Source organism: Schistocerca cancellata, chromosome 6 (assembly GCF_023864275.1).
Source record: "Schistocerca cancellata isolate TAMUIC-IGC-003103 chromosome 6, iqSchCanc2.1, whole genome shotgun sequence".
NCBI classification, from domain to species: Eukaryota; Metazoa; Arthropoda; class Insecta; order Orthoptera; family Acrididae; genus Schistocerca; species Schistocerca cancellata.
Genome location: NC_064631.1, coordinates 24,397,694 through 24,419,884, shown reverse-complemented (window position 1 = coordinate 24,419,884; position 22,191 = coordinate 24,397,694). Strand labels below are relative to the sequence as shown.

General features: G+C 44.0%; 1 protein-coding gene across 1 annotated transcript in view; it reads right to left on the bottom strand.

Annotated features, from left to right (window-relative positions):
- The window catches only part of LOC126190729 (uncharacterized), a 143,522-nt gene that overhangs the window by 11,777 nt on the left and 109,554 nt on the right, over positions 1 to 22,191 (bottom strand). The window contains exon 3 of the mRNA XM_049931217.1: positions 20,386 to 20,609. Within this exon, the coding sequence (XP_049787174.1) occupies positions 20,386 to 20,609 (224 nt within the window). The remainder of the gene's footprint in view (positions 1 to 20,385; positions 20,610 to 22,191) is intronic.

Below are 22,191 nucleotides of genomic sequence, written 5' to 3'. Positions count from 1 at the left end.
GGCAGGAGGAACAAGACTTTTGGTCAGGTGATTACAGGGTTATAAACACAAAATCAAATAGGGGTAATGCAGGAGTAGGTTTAATAATGAATAAAAAAATAGGAGTGCGGGTTAGCTACTAAAAACAGCATAGTGAACACATTATTGTGGCCAACATAGACACAAAGCCCATGCCTACTACAGTAGTACAAGTTTATATGCCAACTAGCTCTGCAGATGATGAAGAAATTGATGAAATGTATGACGAGATAAAAGAAATTATTCAGGTAGTGAAGGGAGACGAAAATTTAATAGACAAGGGTGACTGGAATTCGTCAGTAGGAAAAGGGAGAGAAGGAAACATAGTAGGTGAATATGGATTGGGAGGAAGAAATGAAAGAGGAAGCCACCTTGTAGAATTTTGCACAGAGCATAACTTAATCATAGCTAACACTTGGTTCAAGAATCATAAAAGAAGGTTGTATACCTGGAAGAATCCTGCAGATACTAAAAGGTATCAGATAGATTATATAATGGTAAGACAGAGATTTAGGAACCAGGTTTTAAATTGTAAGACATTTCCAGGGGCAGATGTGGATTCTGACCACAATCTATTGGTTATGAACTGCAGATTGAAACTGAAGAAACTGCAAAAAGGTGGGAATTTAAGGAGATGGGACCTGGATAAACTGAAAAAACCAGAGGTTGTACAGAGTTTCAGGGAGAGCATAAGGGAAGAATTGACAGGAATGGGGGAAAGAAATACAGTAGAAGAAGAATGGGTAGCTCTGAGGGATGAAGTAGTGAAGGCAGCAGAGGATCAAGTAGGTAAAAAGACGAGGGCTAATAGAAATCCTTGGGTAACAGAAGAAATATTGAATTTAATTGATGAAAGGAGAAAATATAAAAATGCAGTAAATGAAGCAGGCAAAAAGGAATACAAATGTCTCAAAAATGAGATCGACAGGAAGTGCAAAATGGCTAAGCAGGGATGGCTAGAGGACAAATGTAAGGATGTAGAGGCTTGTCTCATTAGGGGTAAGATAGATACTGCCTACAGGAAAATTAAAGAGACCTTTGGAGAGAAGAGAACCACTTGTATGGATATCAAGAGTACAGATGGCAACCCAGTTCTAAGCAAAGAAGGGAAGGCAGAAAGGTGGAAGGAGTATATAGAGCGTTTATACAAGGGCGATGTACTTGAGGACAATATTCTGGAAATGGAAGAGGATGTAGATGAAGATGAAATGGGAGATAAGATACTTCCTGAAGAGTTTGACAGAGCACTGAAAGACCTGAGTCGAAACAAGGCCCCGGGAGTAGACAACAATCCATTAGAACTACTGATGGCCTTGGGAGAGCCAGTCCTGACAAAACTCTACCATCTGGTGAGCAAGATGTATGAGACAGGCGAAATACCCACAGACTTCAAGAAGAATATAATAATTCCAATCCCAAAGAAAGCAGGTGTTGACAGATGTGAAAATTACCGAACTATCAGTTTAATAAGTCACACGAATTCTTTACAGACGAATGGAAAAGCTAGTAGAAGCCGACCTCGGGGAAGATCAGTTTGGATTCCGTAGAAATATTGGAACACGTGAGGCAATACTAACCTTACGACTTATCTTAGAAGAAAGATTAAGAAAAGGCAAACCTACGTTTCTAGCATTTTTAGACTTAGAGAAAGCTTTTGACAACGTTAACTGGAATACTCTCTTTCAAATTCTGAAGGTGGCAGGGGTAAAATACAGGGAGCGAAAGGCTATTTACAATTTGTACAGAAACCAGATGGCAGTTATAAGATTCGAGGGACATGAAAGGGAAGCAGTGGTTGGGAAAGGAGTGAGACAGGGTTGTAGCCTCTCCCCGATGTTATTCAATCTGTATATTGAGCAAGCAGTAAAGGAAACAAAAGAAAAATTCGGAGTAGGTATTAAAATTCATGGAGAAGAAGTAAAAACTTTGAGGTTCGCCGATGACATTGTAATTCTGTCAGAGACAGCAAAGGACTTGGAAGAGCAGTTGAACGGAATAGACAGTGTCTTGAAAGGAGGATATAAGATGAATATCAACAAAAGCAAAACGAGGATAATGGAATGTAGTCAAATTAAATCTGGTGATGCTGAGGGGATTAGATTAGGAAATGAGACACTTAAAGTAGTAAAGGAGTTTTGTTATTTGGGGAGCAAAATAACTGATGATGATCGAAGTAGAGAGGATATAAAATGTAGACTGGCAATGGCAAGGAAATCGTTTCTGAAGAAGAGCAATTTGTTAACATCGAGTATAGATTTAAGTGTCAGGAAGTCGTTTCTGAAAGTATTTGTATGGAGTGTAGCCATGTATGGAAGTGAAACATGGACGATAACCAGTTTGGACAAGAATCGAATAGAAGCTTTCGAAATGTGGTGCTACAGGAGAATGCTGAAGATAAGGTGGGTAGATCACGTAACTAATGAGGAGGTATTGAATAGGATTGGGGAGAAGAGAAGTTTGTGGCACAACTTGACTAGAAGAAGGGATCGGTTGGTAGGACATGTTTTGAGGCATCAAGGGATCACAAATTTAGCATTGGAGGGCAGCGTGGAGGGTAAAAATCGTAGAGGGAGACCAAGAGATGAATACACTAAACAGATTCAGAAGGATGTAGGTTGCAGTAAGTACTGGGAGATGAAGAAGCTTGCACAGGATAGAGTAGCATGGAGAGCTGCATCAAACCAGTCTCAGGACTGAAGACCACAACAACAATAGTGTAAAAAACGTACATTTGGATGAGAATCTGATCCCTAATGATGACAGACGTCTCTCCCAACAACTCAGCGTGCTTTTCTTCATTGTATGGTATCCGTAGACTTACTGCGAGCGCCTATGAATATCTTCGATGGTCAGGTTTTCCGCCAAAAGAAACTCAATGACAGTTCTTTGTTTGGAACGCACTTCCGTTACAGACACCGTCTTGAAGGCTGCGTATAACGCCGCCACCGTCGGAACCTCATGAAACTATAAGGTCTGAAGAGGGCGTGTTGCACAACGACCCTCAAGAAATTCCGCGTTATTTCAACCTAAATCGGCCGAGGAACAAATGTTTCATTGCTTATTGAACACACCTCGTAATTCAATATACTTTTACGATAAAAATGAGTGGTTTGTTTTCTCCATTTCTGTCTTGTTTTGTTGTCAGTTTAAAAGAAAAAATGACAATAAACCCTTTAGGTTATAATCTGTAAGCGAATTTTGGAGTAAATGTTTTATAAGTGTTCATGATTGTCTTAGTTTCCGTCTGCAAAGAAAATTATTACAATTATTATTATTATATGGCGTTTGCCTATTATAGGTACAAATGGCAGGAGAGACTAGAGGACAATTAAACAAGCAAATAATGCTAATGTAGGTCCTCAAAACCAGTGGTTTTCCCATTACGACTTACGCACAAGTGCTGTCAGTCCATTGCTACTGTTCATGCCTAAGACCACGTTTTGGGTTTATATTCATTGTGGCGGAAGGATGCGTATGTAGCACTCGCGTGGTGGTGCACCGACACACTTTCATGTGCCTGTTCGGGAATACGTAGCACACTTCATCGACAGCGAGGGCATCGGTCACAGCTCACCAACACAATGGCGTCCCAGGCCCTCACGACTGGAACCCGTTGATTTATTTGTTTATTGGTGATTTTTAAAAGCGTTGGTGTTGACACTGTTGATGAACTTCAGGAACGCATTGTGAATGGTTGTCAATGCATTCAGTACATGCCTGAGATTTTTGAACGTGTACAGGTATCGATGAGGAGACATGCTGAAGCCTGCCGTCTGTGACCATGCGGAATACTTGTTGGAGTGTGTGTGTGTGTGTGTGTGTGTGTGTGTGTGTCCTCAAGTGCATATCTGCAGTTTGGATCCTTGGATACTTTATTACAGGGTATTCATATAAGGGAAATCATTGGTTTCCCAATATATGTTTACTAGGAAGATTTGTTTGTTTCATTGTCCTGTACATGCCCCTTTCGTTTGCACCTATAATAGAGCACACACTGTACATAAGTCAAAGTTGTGAGTTGGTTACCTAATAGTAAAGTTATATTTGCAACACTTAAAACATATAAGTTCCAGCATTGGTATAACTCGAATCAATTGTGAGACATTTTCTGTTTTAGGAACTAGTGCAACAGAGCACGCAGAACAGTCACGGAGGCAGTGGCTTCAGTACAGTTAGCAATTTCAGCCACTGTTAGCAATTTCAGCCACTGTCATGACGTCACAGCTGGATGCTTTGTTTTCTAGGTGGCATTGGGCCAGTGTACGCCTGAAGATCGCCAGAAGATTGCGCCTAAGTATCGTGGCAGCAACTTAGCGACATCTGGCTGTTAGTTTGAAATTTCAGAGAACAGTTTATATTTCCATCAAGTTCGTGTACTTCACACTTCAAACAAAACAGCAAGTTTACTGATACCAGTCACGGTTTATTTATATCCACAACGTGTTTCGAAGTTTAAACCTATATCGTCATGTGGATTTACGTGTGTTAGTACGACATGTGTGTGTTGTGTTACGACTTTGGAGTAACTAGACAGTGTTACGGGCTACCCACAGCCATAACACAACACACACAAGTCGTACTAGCTCATGCAAATCCACCTGATGATGGAGATTTAAACCTTAGAAACGCATTATGGATATAGATGAACAGTGATTGATAACAGTAAACTTGTTGCTTCATTCTATACCGATAACAGTCAAGGTAAAGACTAACTTAAAATGTTCATCCTTCCAGCGAAAGGCAAAGGTCCCGAGTTCGAGTCTCGGTCCGGCATACAGTTTTAATCAGCCAGGAAGTTTCATAACAGCGCACACTCTGCTGCAGAGTGAAAATCTAATTCTGGATGTTCATCCTTCATATTTTCTATTTATATTGCGGATGAGAAAATGGAAGAACGGGCAACGCGAGTCATTTGGTGTGAGCACTCACAAGTGAGTTTAACCGTAAACCGAGGTGAGAAACCACCCTACCTCGAACGAGAGCCAGAAGGAAGTTAAGGCTAAAAAGTTCTGTATAGGAACAATATGGCCACCCTTCTCCCCGCCGCTTGCTGTCATTTGTAGTTGGTTATTGGTTCAAATTTGATATTTTCCGCCTTATTGGGCCTTTAAATTCCTTGTGTATCTTACGAAGTATTGTGCATTTTCAAGAGTTTCGTGTTGGTGATCCAAGCTGTAGTTTTCGTGGCCAGAAGGGGGAGAAACGTTACAGACATTTTCTGCAGGAAGATATGCAATAAAAAGACGAATCTGGGTGATTAAAATCAGTGGAGCTGATTGGTAGCCAACAAGAGAAACTCTATTGTGTGCAGTAAATACAATTTCTATGCATTAACGTAAATTACAAGATTCAAGATTCATCGACGAATATATCACGCAGCAAAGTCGTGCAGTGTTTTAATTTGGACAGATTTGTGACGAGCAGTATACTGAACATCTTACATATCAACACCACTGTGTCTTAAACACACTTCTGCTGTCAGGCAAGAATGCTGTGAATTCCTCATACTTCTGTGATATATCTCTAAGGCGGATACCGTTCATTGATTTTCCCACTGTCCATAATGCCTTTGTTTTCACAGTGTTTTGATCCACTAAAAAATCCTTTCAAAAATACAAAACTAGTATTACATAGTCCAGCGTATAATACGCCGCGATTCTGCCTTGATAGTAAATGAGCGGTTACGAAAGCTGTGCACTGCCGTGCACTGAGAAGAAATCTGTACTCTCGTTTTTAAGCCTTGATGGCGGAGAAGCATGGCTGCTGACCAGTATATCATTTGTTTCCGCTAATTTCTTTTGAAGGGTCACGGAACCTGCTCCAGAATTTCGATTTTTGTCCTGCAATTACGAATTTTTCTCGTAAAAACTGCGTTCTGCAACCTAATATTAGTTATCTTTTTTCTGCTTCTGAGGATTCGAGATCAATTGGAAGCTACCGATACTTACGACAAGACAAAAAGCGTCTGAGATTGCCTCTACAGTAGGTTTTAATGACTGTTGAAAAGAATGACGAAAACTGGTTTGACCTTGTCAGAAAACATATTTTTATGCTTCTGTTTTTGCTTGCTGAAAATTCGAGAAGTTCAGTTTGCACATCGCGCTCCACCTTATCAATGGGCGAGGCAGTTGAGCTCACTCCCTTAATAAAAAGAGCTGAATACAATGAAGCGATCAATGTAGAGGTTATCCATAATTGAAGTTCCAGTTTCCAAACGTTATAGAAAGAGAACGACAGCTCAGAATGACGTCAAATTTGAACAGTATATTACTGACGTAGAAGGGGGGGGGGCGGGATATCGTGAAACGAATACCAGTTTAAGGAAAATTTTATCAGTAGATGCAGTAGATGGGGCTGAAAGCGTATGAACGTAACTGGAGTCGGTTACAACCGACATGTGATTCGAAATACGACAGCTATCGTTTGAATCGCCCACTACACTATGCGTACTGTTCAGTGTGCATGACTACACAAGTCTGGCAGTCAATAGCTGTGGAACTGCTTGTTAAGTAAGCCCATCCACCACGGCAAGTTCTTACCACATAGGATGGGAAAAATTGGTTGTTAATTATCCTGATACCAAAACCCGCTTAAACAACAAAATGACATCGGTTTTCAATCGTGTTGGGGCCAAAAACCGCACCAAAAGCAAAATGGCTTCTGTTTATAATTGTCCTGGGGCCAAGAACGCGCATAAAAGCAAGATGACGTTAGCTTTCAAGTGTCATAAGGCTGGCGCAAGGCATTTTCAATATATGCTCTCCACTATTTTCTGCCACAAGGAGAAATAGAGAAACATCGTGTTCGACAGCAGGTAAGAGTGTCTTGGGGGGTCACGTTCAGAATGCGTTGCGCAACGCGTGCCTTCAGTTAAGCTAGTTCATAATTCGAGCACTAAATACGACATCTTTCAGGTAACCCAACAGCTGGAAGTCAGGCGGATTAAGAACGGGTGATCTGGGGGGGGGGGGGGGGGGGGGGCAGGCTGTAGAAAAATGACGGCTGATAATTTTACCCCGTTTCCGAAATGCCACAGCAGCAGTCACTTCGCTGGTTGTGTAATGTGCGGAGGCGCGCCAACTTGCATAAAAAAGATCCCACCGGCACACCCATGTTGTTGAAGTGTTGGAATGATGTTGGTGCCCAAAAGACACCCACAGTGTTTATCACGAACGGTAACAGGATCCGCAGGACTCATCTCGTCGAAAAAATACGGCCCAACGATATGCGATGCCGTCAACTCGTACCCACACAGTCACGTTAGCAAAAAGAAGTGCTACCGATTGCTGTGCATGCGGATTTTCCGTTGCCCATATTCTGCAATTCTGCGTATTGTCATGTCCTTGGAGATAGACTTCGTCTGTCTACAGAATGTCCTATGGCCATTCAATGTCCACTTCTAAACGAGCACGAAATTCCAGAGAGAACTTTTGTCTTGCTCGCAGTTCAGCAGGAAGCAACTTCCAAAGGTGGGTGTTTTTAATGTGGATAGCAATGTAGGATGTTTCGTAGGATTTTATGCACCGTGCATGTCAAGCGCGTGAGTGGGAGACACATACACACACATGCGAGGAATAAACACGCTATCTTCTTGTCTCCTTTTGCGGGCAATACGCACACAGCACGCTTAGACAACACACCAACGAGGACGAAAAACATTGCGCACAACTAAATGCATTTACAAACAGTATTTCAAAACAACACATGAAGAGTACCTGCGGACACAACGTAACAGACGTCCCTACAAAATATACAACGAAACAACTATCTATAGAGGGTGGACAGCGACACTCACAGTAACAACAAAAATAGTGACACTGAAGAGGAACAGAGGGAAGACGAGTTGTAACAGTAAATAAGGAAGATATAACATGCGAAAATCCACTGGCAAATTGTACAGATCGGTCAAATAACATTAAAGATAGCGAGCACTAGAGTAAATGTATTGTACGGTGCTGGCGACCTACCCAAGAAAGCTCCTAGTGCTGTACACGAATGAGTATCTAATGTTTCTGCATAGGATTAGCAATACCATTTCTCTAGTACTAATTAGAAACTATTTTGTTGTGACTGGCGGTCAACAGCTCGAAGAAATCATACCGAGGAATTCACCGCCAGTCAAAATCGGTGATAGCACTAACAAATCTCTCCTCTGTCCTATCATGTTTTTACACTCCTCTTACAACAACGAAATTTTATTTATATTGCAGCCTCATACTAGTGTTATTTGAAAAAAGTATTATTCTTTCTCAAATGTTGTAGGTAAAAAACAAAATAAAAAAGAACTGCAAGAAAGAGGACAAACGAAAGCAGTAAGATGCACGACCTGTTTTAAAAGGTCAGTTAAGAGATCTTTAAATTTGCAATAAAATAAATAAATAAAAAATGACGAATTTTCGGGCAATTCCCGGTGCACAGCATGTTTGCACACTACAGCTCGACTCCTCCTGCAATCCGGGGCCACATCTTCGACAGACATCGGGTCAAATGCTTTCCTCCCTCTTCCATATTCCAATTCAAAAGAAGCTGTCTTTTCGTATTTTGTAAAGATTTTGTTGAGAAGCTTAGCACACGTCGGGCCAATGCCTTTTTTTTTCATACCCTTGAGTGTACGGATCTTCTCGAGGGCTACTGGCGATCAGTCATCCATTCTTGTAAAAGAGCTTTACCAGCAACGAGCGATCCTTGTCAGAGACAGTCATGTAGGGAATTTCGGACTCAAACTGAGAAACAGCCGTGTACCGTGCGTCTGAGGGCGTGCGTACTCTGCCGCTAATATCGCCACATACAGGCTGGAGAAAAATTGGAGCACTCGGACTTCGCTGCGCGATCCCTCACTTACCAACAATTCAAAAATGTCTCTCGCAGAATTTCGTCCTGAGCACGTTTCGGGCAGTAAATGTACGTTAAAGATTTGAAATCTGGAAGCAATGTAATCACACGTACGGTCACTATCTCTTTTAGCATATAGCACCAACGCTGTGCAGTTGGAGCAATTAATAGCGTTTTGGGTTAGCATTGTGCGTGGTACGGTATCTAGCGTCTTAATCTTCATACAGTGGTTGCAGTGCGCCTTCTATAAAACATTTGCAGTTACGTATTACGAACACAGAAATGGGAGTACGATCGTTTTCACTCGTCAGCTTGTAAAGCAGCCTTTTGCACATCGTGGACAGGAATTGTTTCGCACCACTGCATCTACTAGCTACCAAACTTGTTTTGTGTATAATCTCCCATAATAGCCCAATCGGTTAATATCAACTACTATTCTTGCGACGTTCAGGTCCATTACATTTCGTTAGGGCCTTACGTCACCAGCAGGGCTAGTAACGTGCTTTGCAGTTAATTTCGATTGGCCCATTGGGGGGAGGGTACACAGAGAGCAGGTTTGGAATCTATTAGATATAGTGGCGCGAAACAATTCGCGTCCACGACGTGCAAAAAGCCTCTTTAAAAGCTGACCAATGAAAACGATTGTAGTTCCACTTCTGTGTTTGTCGTACGTAACTGCAAATGTTTTGTAAAAGACCTACTGTAAACGCTGTATGACAACTAAGACGCCAGGTACCTTACCACACAGACTACATTTCGCAGATAAAAACAAATACGCCTCGAGCCAGATTCGAACCCTCGATCTGCTGCATGCTACCGTAAAACGATAGCGACTGCACCAACTGCACAGCACTGCTGCAGTCTGTTGATAGTGGTGGTTACCCAACATGTAATTACAGTGTTGGCAGATTTCCAATCTTTAACGTCCATTTACTGCCCGAAATATGCGCCAAACGAAATTTTCCGAGAGACATTTTTGTACTGCTAATATGTGAGGGGTCGAAGTAGAGAATATATAAAATGTAGACTGGCAATGGCAAGGAAAGCTTTCCTGAAGAAGAGAAATTTGTTAACATCGGCCAGCCGGAGTGGCCGAGCGGTTCTAGGCGCTACAGTCTGGAACCGCGGGACTGCTACGGTCGCAGGTTCGAATCCTGCCTCGGGATGGATGTGTGCGATGTCCTTAGGTTAGTTAGGTTTAAGTAGTTCTAAGTTCTAGGGGACTGATGACCTCAGAAGTTAAGTCCCATAGTGCTCAGAGCCATTTTAACTATTTTTTTTTTTCGTTAACAGCGAGTATAGATTTAAGTGTCAGGAAGTCGTTTCTGAAAGTATTTGTGTGGAGTGTAGCCATGTATGGAAGTGAAACATGGACGATAATTAGTTTGCACAAGAAGAGAATAGAAGCTATCGAAATGTGGTGCTACAGAAGAATGCTGAAGATTAGATGGGTATATCACATAACTAATGAGGAGGTATTGAATAGAATTGGGGAGAACACGAGTTTGTGGCACAACTTGACTAGAAGAAGGGATCAGTTGGTAGGACATGTTCTGAGGCATCAAGGATCACCAATTTAGTATGGCTCTGAGCACTATGGGACTTAACATCTTAGGTCATCAGTCCCCTAGAACTTAGAACTACTTAAACCTAACTAACCTAAGGACATCACACACATCCATGCGCGAGGCAGGATTCGAACCTGCGACCGTAGCAGTCCCGCGGTTCCGGACTGCAGCGCCTAGAACCGCACGGCCACCGCGGCCGGCACCAATTTAGTATTGGAGGGCAGTGTGGAGGGTAAAAATCTTAGAGGGAGACCAAGAGATGAGTACATTAAACAGATTCAGGATGTAGATTGCAGTAGGTACTGGGAGACGAAGAAGCTTCCACAGGATAGAGTAGCATGGAGAGCTGCATCAAACCAGTCTCAAGACTGAAGACCACAACAACAACAACAAGATGTAATCACATGTACGGTAACTACCTCTGCCAGTACATAGTACCAGTGCAGTTGGAGCAATTGATAGCGTTTTAGGTTAGCATTATGCGTGGTTCCAAACTTGTTTTGTGTGTACTCTGCCATAATGGCCGGATCGGTTAATACAGGGTGTTTCAAAAATGACCGGTATATTTGAAACGGCAATAAAAACTAAACGAGCAGCGATAGAAATACACCGTTTGTTGCAATATGCTTGGGACAACAGTACATTTTCAGGCGGACAAACTTTCGAAATTACAGTAGTTACAATTTTCAACAACAGATGGCGCTGCAAGTGATGTGAAAGATATAGAAGACAACGCAGTCTGTGGGTGCGCCATTCTGTACGTCGTCTTTCTGCTGTAAGCGTGTGCTGTTCACAACGTGCAAGTGTGCTGTAGACAACATGGTTTATTCCTTAGAACAAAGGATTTTTCTGGTGTTGGAATTCCACCGCCTAGAACACAGTGTTGTTGCAACAAGACGAAGTTTTCAACGGAGGTTTAATGTAACCAAAGGACCGAAAAGCGATACAATAAAGGATCTGTTTGAAAAATTTCAACGGACTGGGAACGTGACGGATGAACGTGCTGGAAAGGTAGGGCGACCGCGTACGGCAACCACAGAGGGCAACGCGCAGCTAGTGCAGCAGATGATCCAACAGCGGCCTCGAGTTTCCGTTCGCCGTGTTGCAGCTGCGGTCCAAATGACGCCAACGTCCACGTATCGTCTCATGCGCCAGAGTTTACACCTCTATCCGTACAAAATTCAAACGCGGCAACCCCTCAGCGCCGCCACCATTGCTGCACGAGACACATTCGCTAACGATATAGTGCACAGGATTGATGACGGCGATATGCATGTGGGCAGCATTTGGTTTACTGACGAAGCTTATTTTTACCTGGACGGCTTCGTCAATAAACAGAACCGGCGCATATGGGGAACCGAAAAGCCCCATGTTGCAGTCCCATCGTCCCTGCATCCTCAAAAAGTACTGGTCTGGGCCGCCATTTCTTCCAAAGGAATCATTGGCCCATTTTTCAGATCCGAAACGATTACTGCATCACGCTATCTGGACATTCTTCGTGAATTTGTGGCGGTACAAACTGCCTTAGACGACACTGCGAACACATCGTGGTTTATGCAAGATGGTGCCCGGCAACATCGCACGGCCGACGTCTTTAATTTCCTAAATGAATATTTCGATGATCGTGTGATTGCTTTGGGCTATCCGAAACATACAGGAGGCGGCGTGGATTGACCTCCCTATTCGCCAGACATGAACCCCTGTGACTTCTTTCTGTGGGGACACTTGAAAGACCAGGTGTACCGCCAGAATCCAGAAACAATTGAACAGCTGAAGCAGTACATCTCATCTGCATGTGAAGCCATTCCGCCAGACACGTTGTCAAAGGTTTCGGGTAATTTCATTCAGAGACTACGCCATATTATTGCTAGGCATGGTGGATATGTGGAAAATATCGTACTATAGAGTTTCCCAGACGGCAGCGCCATCTGTTGTTGAAAATTGTAACTACTGTAATTTCGAAAGTTTGTCTGCCTGAAAATGTACTGTTGTCCCAAGCATATTGCAACAAACGGTGTATTTCTATCGCTGCTCGTTTAGTTTTTATTGCCGTTTCAAATATACCGGTCATTTTTGAAACACCCTGTATCAACTACTATTCTTGCGACTTTCAGGTCCATTACATTTCCTTACGTCTCCAGTAGGGCTAGTGACGCGCTTTGCAATTAATTTCGATGGGCCCGTTGGGGGAGGGTACACAGAGAAAAGGTTTGGAATCTGATAGATGCGGTGGCACTAAACAATTCGCGTCCACGACGTGCAAAAGGCTTCGTTAAAAGCTGACCAATGAAAGCGATTGTAGTTCCATTTCTGTGATCGTAGTACGTTCCTGAAATGTTTTGTAGAAGACTCACTGTAAAATGCTGTACGACGAGTAAGACGCCAGGTACCTTACCATGCAGACTACGTGCAGCAGACAAGAAGACGCCCCGACCCAGACTCGAACCCACGATCTCCTGCTTCCCCGAAATGCCAGCGACTCCATCAACTGCACGGCACTGTTGCTATGTGCTGACAGAGGTAGTTACCGTAAATGTGATTACATTATTGCCAGATTTTGTACTGCTAATATGTGAGAAACTACGCTGCGAAGTACGAATGCACGAATTTTTCTTCCCCCTTCAAATTTATGTTAATTTTTTTTTCCATGACGTTCCAAAATGCTGTTCCAGTCTGACGACATTCCGAGCAGTGGATCTCTTTTTACAGTGTTTTGAAACTGGGAGGTAAATATGAATATGCTGTATAAGCAGCATCGTGATACGCCCAACACGGCGATCTCCAGCAACTTACCAATGTTTCTCACAAGGGAACCTCCCCATCGCACCCCTCTCAGATTCAGTTATAAGTTGGCACAGTGGATAATCAATCGAGAAAACAGGAAGAAGTTGTGTGGAACTATGAAAAAATAAGTAAAATATACACTTTGAGTAGTCCATACGCAAGATAGGCAACATCAAGGATAGCGCGATCTCAGGAGTGCAGTGGTCCCGTGGTTAGCGTGAGCAGCTGCAGAACGAGCGGTCCTTGGTTCAAGTCCTGCCTCCAGTAAAAAGTTCAATATTTTATTTTCAGTTTATGTGACAAATTCTTATGTTTCATCACTTTTTTGGGAGTGATTATCACATCCACAAGAAAACCTAAATCGGGCAAGGTAGAAGAATCTTTTTACCCATTTGCGAAGTATACAAGTTAGGTGGGTCGACAACATATTCTTGTCATGTGACGTACATGGCTTCACCAGTGTCGTATAGAATATATCAGACGTGTTTTCCTGTGGAGGAATCGGTTGACCTATGACCTTGCGATCAAATGTTTTCGGTTCCCGTTGGAGACGCACGTCCTTTCGTCTACTAATCGCACGGTTTTGCTGTGCGGCCGCAAAACACAGACACTAAACTTATTACAGTGAACAGAGATTTCAGTGAACGAACGGACAGATCATAACTTTACGAAAATAAGAAATTAAAATTTTTGCTCAAGGGCGGACTTGAACCATTTACCTTTCGTTCCGCAGCTGCTCACGCTAACCACTTTTTTTTTTTTTTTTTTTTTTTATAAGGATGGTCAGGGTGTGGTACACGCCGCACTATCAGTGGGGTCTGTTCACGGCACTGCCAGTGCGTCGAGGCCCAAACCCCTCCCACCCCTTTTTCATGTTCCCTGTTGGGTCATAGCACTAAGTGTGCAGAAATCTTAACACAATATTCCCATTCTCCGATGTAAGAAAGACAAAGAAACCTCTTCTCTGAGTAGAAACTGAACACTGATAAAAAAAAAGTTCCGGAAGCAAGGTTAAAGTAAATAATAATAAGGAACCAAGTGACTTTTATTTTTCTTCTTTTCGTTCTCGTTCAAGGTGTTGTAGTGGTTTCACATATTTAACCAACACCCATTCTTTCAAAACTGATCTTCAGCATGTTGCCATAGTGCTTCTTGTGGTTGCGATACGTGCTGATTTTTGCATATTCACATTTCATGTGAACGCGGAATTCTATCTCGTTGTCCGACCCAAGTGTGTGGATGACATAACTAACATATTTTCCCAGTAACCAGCTAATGGCGTTGGTTTTTAATTTCGGAAAGTATGTCATGTCTGGTCTCTGGAGGAGCGACGGCGTTATATATTGCGTAGAGGATCTGGTGAGAAAGGCGATTTGTTGCCTGATCCAATTCCAGTTATGCACATTGCCACCACAGGTGAATCTGTGGCTGAGTGTATCCACCAGGTTGCATTTTCCACAAAGGTGTGTCTGGTTTAAACCGATCCCATATAGTCTCTCGTTGGTGCTGATGACATTATTAACTGTTTTGTACCGTGCGTAAATAGCGTCTGTAGATAGCCCGGCATAGTTGATGTTCCGCCATACAGCTTTCCAGTCACAATTTGGGAATTTCGTTTCAATTTTGTTTCTACCCTCATTTAACTTCCTTTCAAGTATGCTGTCGCGCGCTGTGATACGTGTGTTGCTTCTGATTTCGTCACTAAGATAACTTGCTTCGAGGAAAAAGTTCCTCACATACTGCAGACGGGCATTAATCCTTCGCACATCAATCGGTGCTTGCAGGCTATGGGGTGTCACAGCCTCAAAGAGCTTTGCGGTTATACATTGTGGAAGTTCTCTGAGTATATGGAAAGTCCGTTTGAGGAACAGAGCAGACGCTTTATTGCGAATATCCACCAAACCGAGGCCCCCGTTTCTGACATCCAGTATAACCGTAGTCGCACCAACCCTGAATATGTCTCCTCGCCATAAATAATTGGTAACAGTGGACATGATCCCTTTCGCTACTAGTTTAGGGATTGGAAATACCTGCGCAGTGAAATACGCTTTAGACAAAACGCACGAGTTGATGAATCTGACTTTTTGCACCAGGTCCATAGTTCGATGGATGTTTCCCATTACATCACCATGAACTTTCCTCCTAGTTTCCGTCCAGTTAAAAGCAGCCATCCGCATCGGACATGCCATTAAGGTTATTCCCAAAGTTTTATGTTTGTTGTCTTGTTTTGCCCATGCCAGTCGAAGGTGATCTAGGCCCCGTAGATTCAATATTTGACTTTTGTTTTCATTTGCTGTCGCTCCCGACGCTAGACAATACCTTTGGATTTCTCTTTCCAGTGTAACTGTCTCCTCCTTATTCCTTATTACAACGCCCACGTCATCAGCATAAGCTCGTATGACAGTTTTCTCACCACTCAATGTTATGCCTGTTAATCTTGCGTGGACAGTGCGGAGGAAGGGCTCTAAAGATACTGAAAATAAAAACATTGATAAGCGACTGCCCTGTGGAACCCCTCGCCTTATCTGTATGGGTTTAGATGTTTGGCCATTGATTGCTATTTTCGCATTTATACCTGTTGCAATATTCCTTAGCATGTTCACAATCTGGGGGTGAAAAGCCATTCTTGACAGCATCGCAAAGAGGTATCTATGACTAACGCGGTCAAAAGCTTTGTTGAAATCTATAAAGATTAAAGCACATATTATACTTGTCACTGAGGTAATTGCAATGACGTCTCTGTATGCAGATAGACTTTCGAATATCGTTCTGGTCGGAGAACAAGATTGGTGATGACTCAATATTTTGTTGGAAAAGGCAGAGAGTCTTTTGTTGATAATACGCGAAATTATTTTGTAATCAGAATTTAGTAGCGAAAGAGGCCGAAAATTGTTTAAGTTGGTTTTGCCTTTACTCTTAGGAATCAGTACTATATTACTTTCCTTAAACTCTGCAGGGACCGGTTTTCCGTTCAGGACCTCATTTGCCATGGAAGTGATCTTGTCCCCAATTATAGACCAGTAGCGGGCATAAAACTCCACAGGGAGGCCATCAAGTCCCGGAGATTTGTTGAGAGGTGAGTTACGCACTGCCTCATGCACTTCATCTTTAGTAATAGGTGACAGGATGTCAGCGTTGTCTGTTCCCGACAATTGTGGACCTAAAATAGTGAGAAAGTCCTCGAGAGCTGCATCTTCCACTGTGGTAGGGGCATATAAGGTTTCATAGTACCTGTGGACTTCGTCCAGTATTTGTTTCTGGCATGTGAGCCTCGTACCAGTATGCGTCTGGACTTCATCAATTAAAGTTAGACGTCTGTTTTTAGCATGCCGCACCAAGTGATACAGAGAAGCTGTTTCATCTGCTACGACTGATGTGGCTTTCGATTTAATTTTGAGTCCCTCCATCTGTTGCCGTTTAATGCTTAATAACTTGGCTTTTATTTTTTTTATATCATTCAGACGAATTACGTCATCATGGGCCTGTTGATATAAGTCTCTTAAAACTTTATAATAAAACTCCATTGTATTCCTCAACTCCCTGTGCCTCGCTGCACTATACTGCATGACAACTTTCCGCAGCCTTGGTTTAGCCCTCCTTGTCCACCAGTCAATGACTGTTGGGTGCTTGTCTACTGTGCGGAGGCACATAGTCCACGCAAACCTTATTTCCTGTTCCAGTTCTTCGTCAGTTAAAACAGAGATATTTAAGTTCCATTGGCCTCTGAATCGACGGGTTGGCTGTACACTTAGATTAAAGCAAGTTAAAAGTGTACTGTGATCGCTAAAATACACGGGAATAGTCTCAACGTTTAATAAATAATTTTGCAAATTTGGTGACACGTAAATTCTATCTAGTCTGCTGCGGGAGTGGCTGGATATATACGTGAACCCGACTGACGTCGGGTGCTGAAGTTCCCACACATCCTTAAGGTGTAGATCACTTACTAACTTTTTTAACTGTGGCGAGTAGTTGAAGTTGGGTTGTTGATCTTTCTGGTTTAAAACACAGTTAAAATCTCCACCTAGTATAAGAGAACACGGATCTTTCCTCAATAAATAAATCAGTTCATCTTGAAAAAACTTCGCACGATCCAATTTGTGGGAAGTTCCTGATGGGGCGTAAAGGTTAATCACTGTCACATCGAAAATTTTTATGCCTATGGCTCTTCCTGATTCTAGTCGTTCGATTTCAGTCACCGGAATGCCTTCCCTTATAAGAATGGCTGTACCGATATTGGCTTCCGTAGAAACATTAATAATTTCAAAAAAGCCTGGGATCCAAAATTCCGTTATCGCAATTTCTTGTAGCAACGCGATATCTGTTCCGGACTGGTACAAGAATTCTTTTAGTGCTGCCAATTTCAAGGTTGACTGTATTTTATTAATGTTAATAGTAGTAATGCTATAAGCTTGCAGCACAGACATACCGGAAGAAGCTATTTGGGATGAGGTTCGGTATGATTATAGCAGCAAACATGCTTCCCTACAAGGCACGATCTTTACAAGCTGTGTGCCCATTACATGTTGGCGTTGCGCTTCGGAGTCAGCAGGTTGTTTACTTGGTACTTCCTCGTACGGTTCGCACTGTATGGGTTGTGCACTTGATGCGGTTATTTCAGCCGTGACCTCAGGCTCAGGGTCACATTTCCGTGAAAAGTCACTACCCGCTGCGTCACTATCTGTTCGTGGTGGTGTAAGTCCTTGTGCGGAAGTGGGAGCCACATCGACCGTCATTCCATCTCCTTTTTCCACTTCTAACAGATCTTCAGGACTGGGCTTCGGCCTCCTGGCAACGGGTGTTTCACAGGAAGAGTCCTCATCAACATTTCTTTCAGTGTCCTCTAGAGGACGCTTTTTTGTGGGAATCTCGCTGTCACGGGATGGAATTTTAGCAGTTAATGCAGGTTTTAAAGACGGAAAGTCATTTACATTAAGTGCAACATTTTCAGAGGTAGTAACAGGATCCACGACCGCCACCGACTCTGTTGTATTACTGGCTGGCAACAAATCGTTGAGTGTTAATTTCCGGCGATGCGTAAGGTTATTTGTTAGCACAAATACACGGCGAGGGCAGTCCTGACTGAGGTGACCAGACTCGTTACATACATGACATGTAGGGGTTTGCCCTGAGTACATAACATGCGCCTTGTGCCCGTCAACAAAGATGTGGGAGGGAATGTTTGCTTTCACTTCCATCTCCACGGAGCGAATGCCGTTAAAGCACTGCAGCTTGAAATGCGAAGCCCACCTTTCGTTGACTATTTTCCTGACAACCCCATACTTTGAAAGGACATCTTTAATTTTCGAATTGTCTACTTCTATGGGAATATTCAATACCCTAACATTCCTAATTACAGACTCGGAATTCCGGAGTTTGACAGTACTTTTAGTACCATCACGGTGTATAAATTCCGTTTCATAACCAAATTTTGCCAGAAAGCGGTCTACACTCGCGGAATCGTTAAACTTTACAAAAATGCAGTATTCATCAGAGTCCAGCTGCATGGTATGAACAGATTCAGAATGAAGGCCAATTACCTCGGTAATCCAGTCGTGTATTTCAAGTGCAGAGGGCTGTACTCGACGGGTGTACTTGTCGAAGGTGAAAATCACGGTGTTTTTTCTCACGGAGTTTGCCATGGTGTTCTGCAGCGAACAAATCTCGGACAACGCCGAAATCCCAACGGCACTTCGTAGAAAGATGACACGAAAGACGACCAAATGCTCAATTGATAACGCTTAATTCACGTGCAATACGTCAGTAAACGAGCACAAAACACGAAAACACTGGCGTAAACACTGAACGTTCACGGAGCAAACTTGAGGAGCGTGCGACCGCTGCGGCAGCTAAAGCCAGACTAACCACTGGACCACGGCGCTGGTGAACTCAGGTCATCCTAGACGTTACCTATGTTGCGCATAGACAACTCAGTTTGTATATTTTCCTTATTTTTTCATAGTTCCATACAACTTCTTCCTGTTTTCTCGATTGATTTGTGTTCAGTTTTTCAAGGCCTATCCACTGTGCCAACTTATAACTAAATCTGAGGGGCGTGCGATGGGGAGGTTCCCTTGTCAGTACTACTCAGAGCTGTAGGTCACCCTGTATTAGTGAAATTTTCGTTTTTTTTTTTTTTCATGACGGTTCCCCGCACGTGAATAAAATGCTCTTTCAATCTCACGACATTGTGAGAAGTGGATCTCCGTTTACAGTGACAAACTGCCTTTTGGCTTCTGTCTCGGGTTCTTCGGCCGACGTTCATCTAATGATTTTTCTGACGTTTCGCCAGCACGAGTGGCTGGCATTGTCAAAGCTTCACGCTCCATTGCCGGTGGTGAACTGGAGCCGAGCTCGCGGGCGCAGACTATATGTACCTGGCGCGCCAACGTCCGAGGGCTTCTCCGCGGTCATTTCCGATGCGGTTCTCCTCTTGCTACCTGCGACGGTCGTTCGCTGCAGTAGGGGAAGCCAGGATCCGTTTACCTCAAGGCTTTCCTCTTTCTTGTTCAAACTGTTCGCGTGTTTTTGTATTTCTACAGCTTCTCTGAACAAGCGCGTGTGCTAGTGCTTCTCTACAGCCAGAACTTCCGTGTCGGCGAATTTTATTACGTGGTCGGTCTCATTCAGTGCGTGCTCTGCCACCATCACACGCGCTTGTTCAGAGAAGCTGTAGAAATACAAAAACACGCGAACAGTTTGAACAAGAAAGAGGAAAGCCTTAAGGTAAACAGATCCTGGCTTCCCGTACTGCAGCGAACGACCGTCGCAGGTAGCAAGAGGAGAACCGCACCGGAAATGACCGCGGAGAAGCCCTCGGACGTTGGCGCGCCAGGTACATATAGTCTGCGCCCGCGAGCTCGGCTCCAGTTCACCACCGGCAATGGAGCGTGAAGCTTTGACAATGAGAGCCACTCGTGCTGGCGAAACGTCAGAAAAATCGTTAGATGAACGTCGGCCGAAGAACCCGAGACAGAAGCCAAAAGGCAGTTTGTCAACAAGTGGCCACGAAAGCCTTAACAATTTCCTTTTACAGTGTTTTGAAACTGGGACTTTAATGATGAGCACCCTGCATAAGCAGCACCGAGATACGCCCAGTTCGGCGACCTCCGGCAGCTTGGCCACGTTTCCCAGCACTGCACAGAGCTGTGGGTGAGGCGGGGATGGGAGTGGGGGTGGGCACCTGGCGCGCTGCTGCGGGTCGGCGGCGTCGAAGTCCGCGGCGGGCGCGCTCTGGCGGCGGCCCCACGACGGCTCGGGCTGCGTCCAGATGTAGCCGGTGCCCGTCATCGTGCAGAACGCGTTGTAGTAGCGGCCCGGGCTGCGGCAGAACGACCACACGGGGCACTTGCAGCGGAACAGCGTCTGGAACTCCTCCTTGCAGATCTCGTTCCACCAGCACGTCCGCTGCAACATCCACACACCACACCGCTCTGTCACACGCCAGTGTCGGAAACAGTGTCTGGCTAAACGTCATCAAAGGTACAGACTCGTGACCGTAGCCATAGAAGTGGGAACGACGTCGTGGTAAATCAAAGATATACGGTCTATCCGATTTATCTTTACCACTCCAAATAACGTTTTGTCCAGAAGCCGAGCCAGCCAGTGTGACCGAGCGGTTCTAGGCGCTTCAGTCTGGAACCGCGCGACCGCTACGGTCGCAGATTCAATTCCTATACTAAAATGTAGACTTTCACGGCCGGAAATATCATGTCCATTATAATTATCCGATACGTGGATGACACGTTTGTGCTGTGGAGACACGGTAGGGAGGAATTAAGCCGGTTCCACGAACATCTGAACAGTATAAACTCGAGAATTCAGTTTACAATGGAGGAGGAGGTAGACGGCAAATTACATTTCCTCGATGTGCTCGTTTTTAGAAACGAAAATGGTAGTTTGGGCTACTCAGTATACCGCAAACCCATTCACACGGACCGTTATTTGCACCGGGATTCGAACCACCACCCACAACAGAAGCGGGGTGTTATCAAGACGTTAGCGAACAGAACTAGAAATATTTGTGAACCTGAGTTGCTCGACGCTGAGATGGAACATCTCCACAATGCACTAATGATGAACGGATATTCGTCCGCCGAAATAAAACGTACGTTGAGGCAGCCACGCAGAAATCATACTGACGTACAGGCTACCGCAAAATCTAAGGTTTTCCTGCCGTTTGTTAAAAATGTAACAGAAACAATGGGGAGGATCTTGACGAAGCGGAATATTACCGTAATTTACAAGCCCACCAGGAAGATACAAGAATACCTTAAGCCAGCCAAGGACGCTCGCAAACCATTGGAAAAAGCTGGAGTGTATAGGATCCCATGCAGCTGTGGAGATGTTTATGTGGGTACCACTAAAAGAACTGTTTCTAAACGTTTGGAAGAGCACAAGGGAAATTGTAGAAAAGGAGAAACGGAACGATCAGCTCTTGCGGAGCATGCTTTCCAGCCAGGGAACCACCATATTCGTTTCGAGGAGACCCAAGTACTAGCTTCCACAAGGGGATATTACGAAAGCCTCTACAGGGAGGCAATCGAAATCGGTAAACACCCAAATACACTCCTGGAAATTGAAATAAGAACACCGTGAATTCATTGTCCCAGGAAGGGGAAACTTTATTGACACATTCCTGGGGTCAGATACATCACATGATCACACTGACAGAACCACAGGCACATAGACACAGGCAACAGAGCATGCACAATGTCGGCTCTAGTACAGTGTATATCCACCTTTTGCAGCAATGCAGGCTGCTATTCTCCCATGGAGACGATCGTAGAGATGCTGGATGTAGTCCTGTGGAACGGCTTGCCATGCCATTTCCACCTGGCGCCTCAGTTGGACCAGCGTTCGTGCTGGACGTGCAGACCGCGTGAGACGACGCTTCATCCAGTCCCAAACATGCTCAATGGGGGACAGATCCGGAGATCTTGCTGGCCAGGGTAGTTGACTTACACCTTCTAGAGCACGTTGGGTGGCA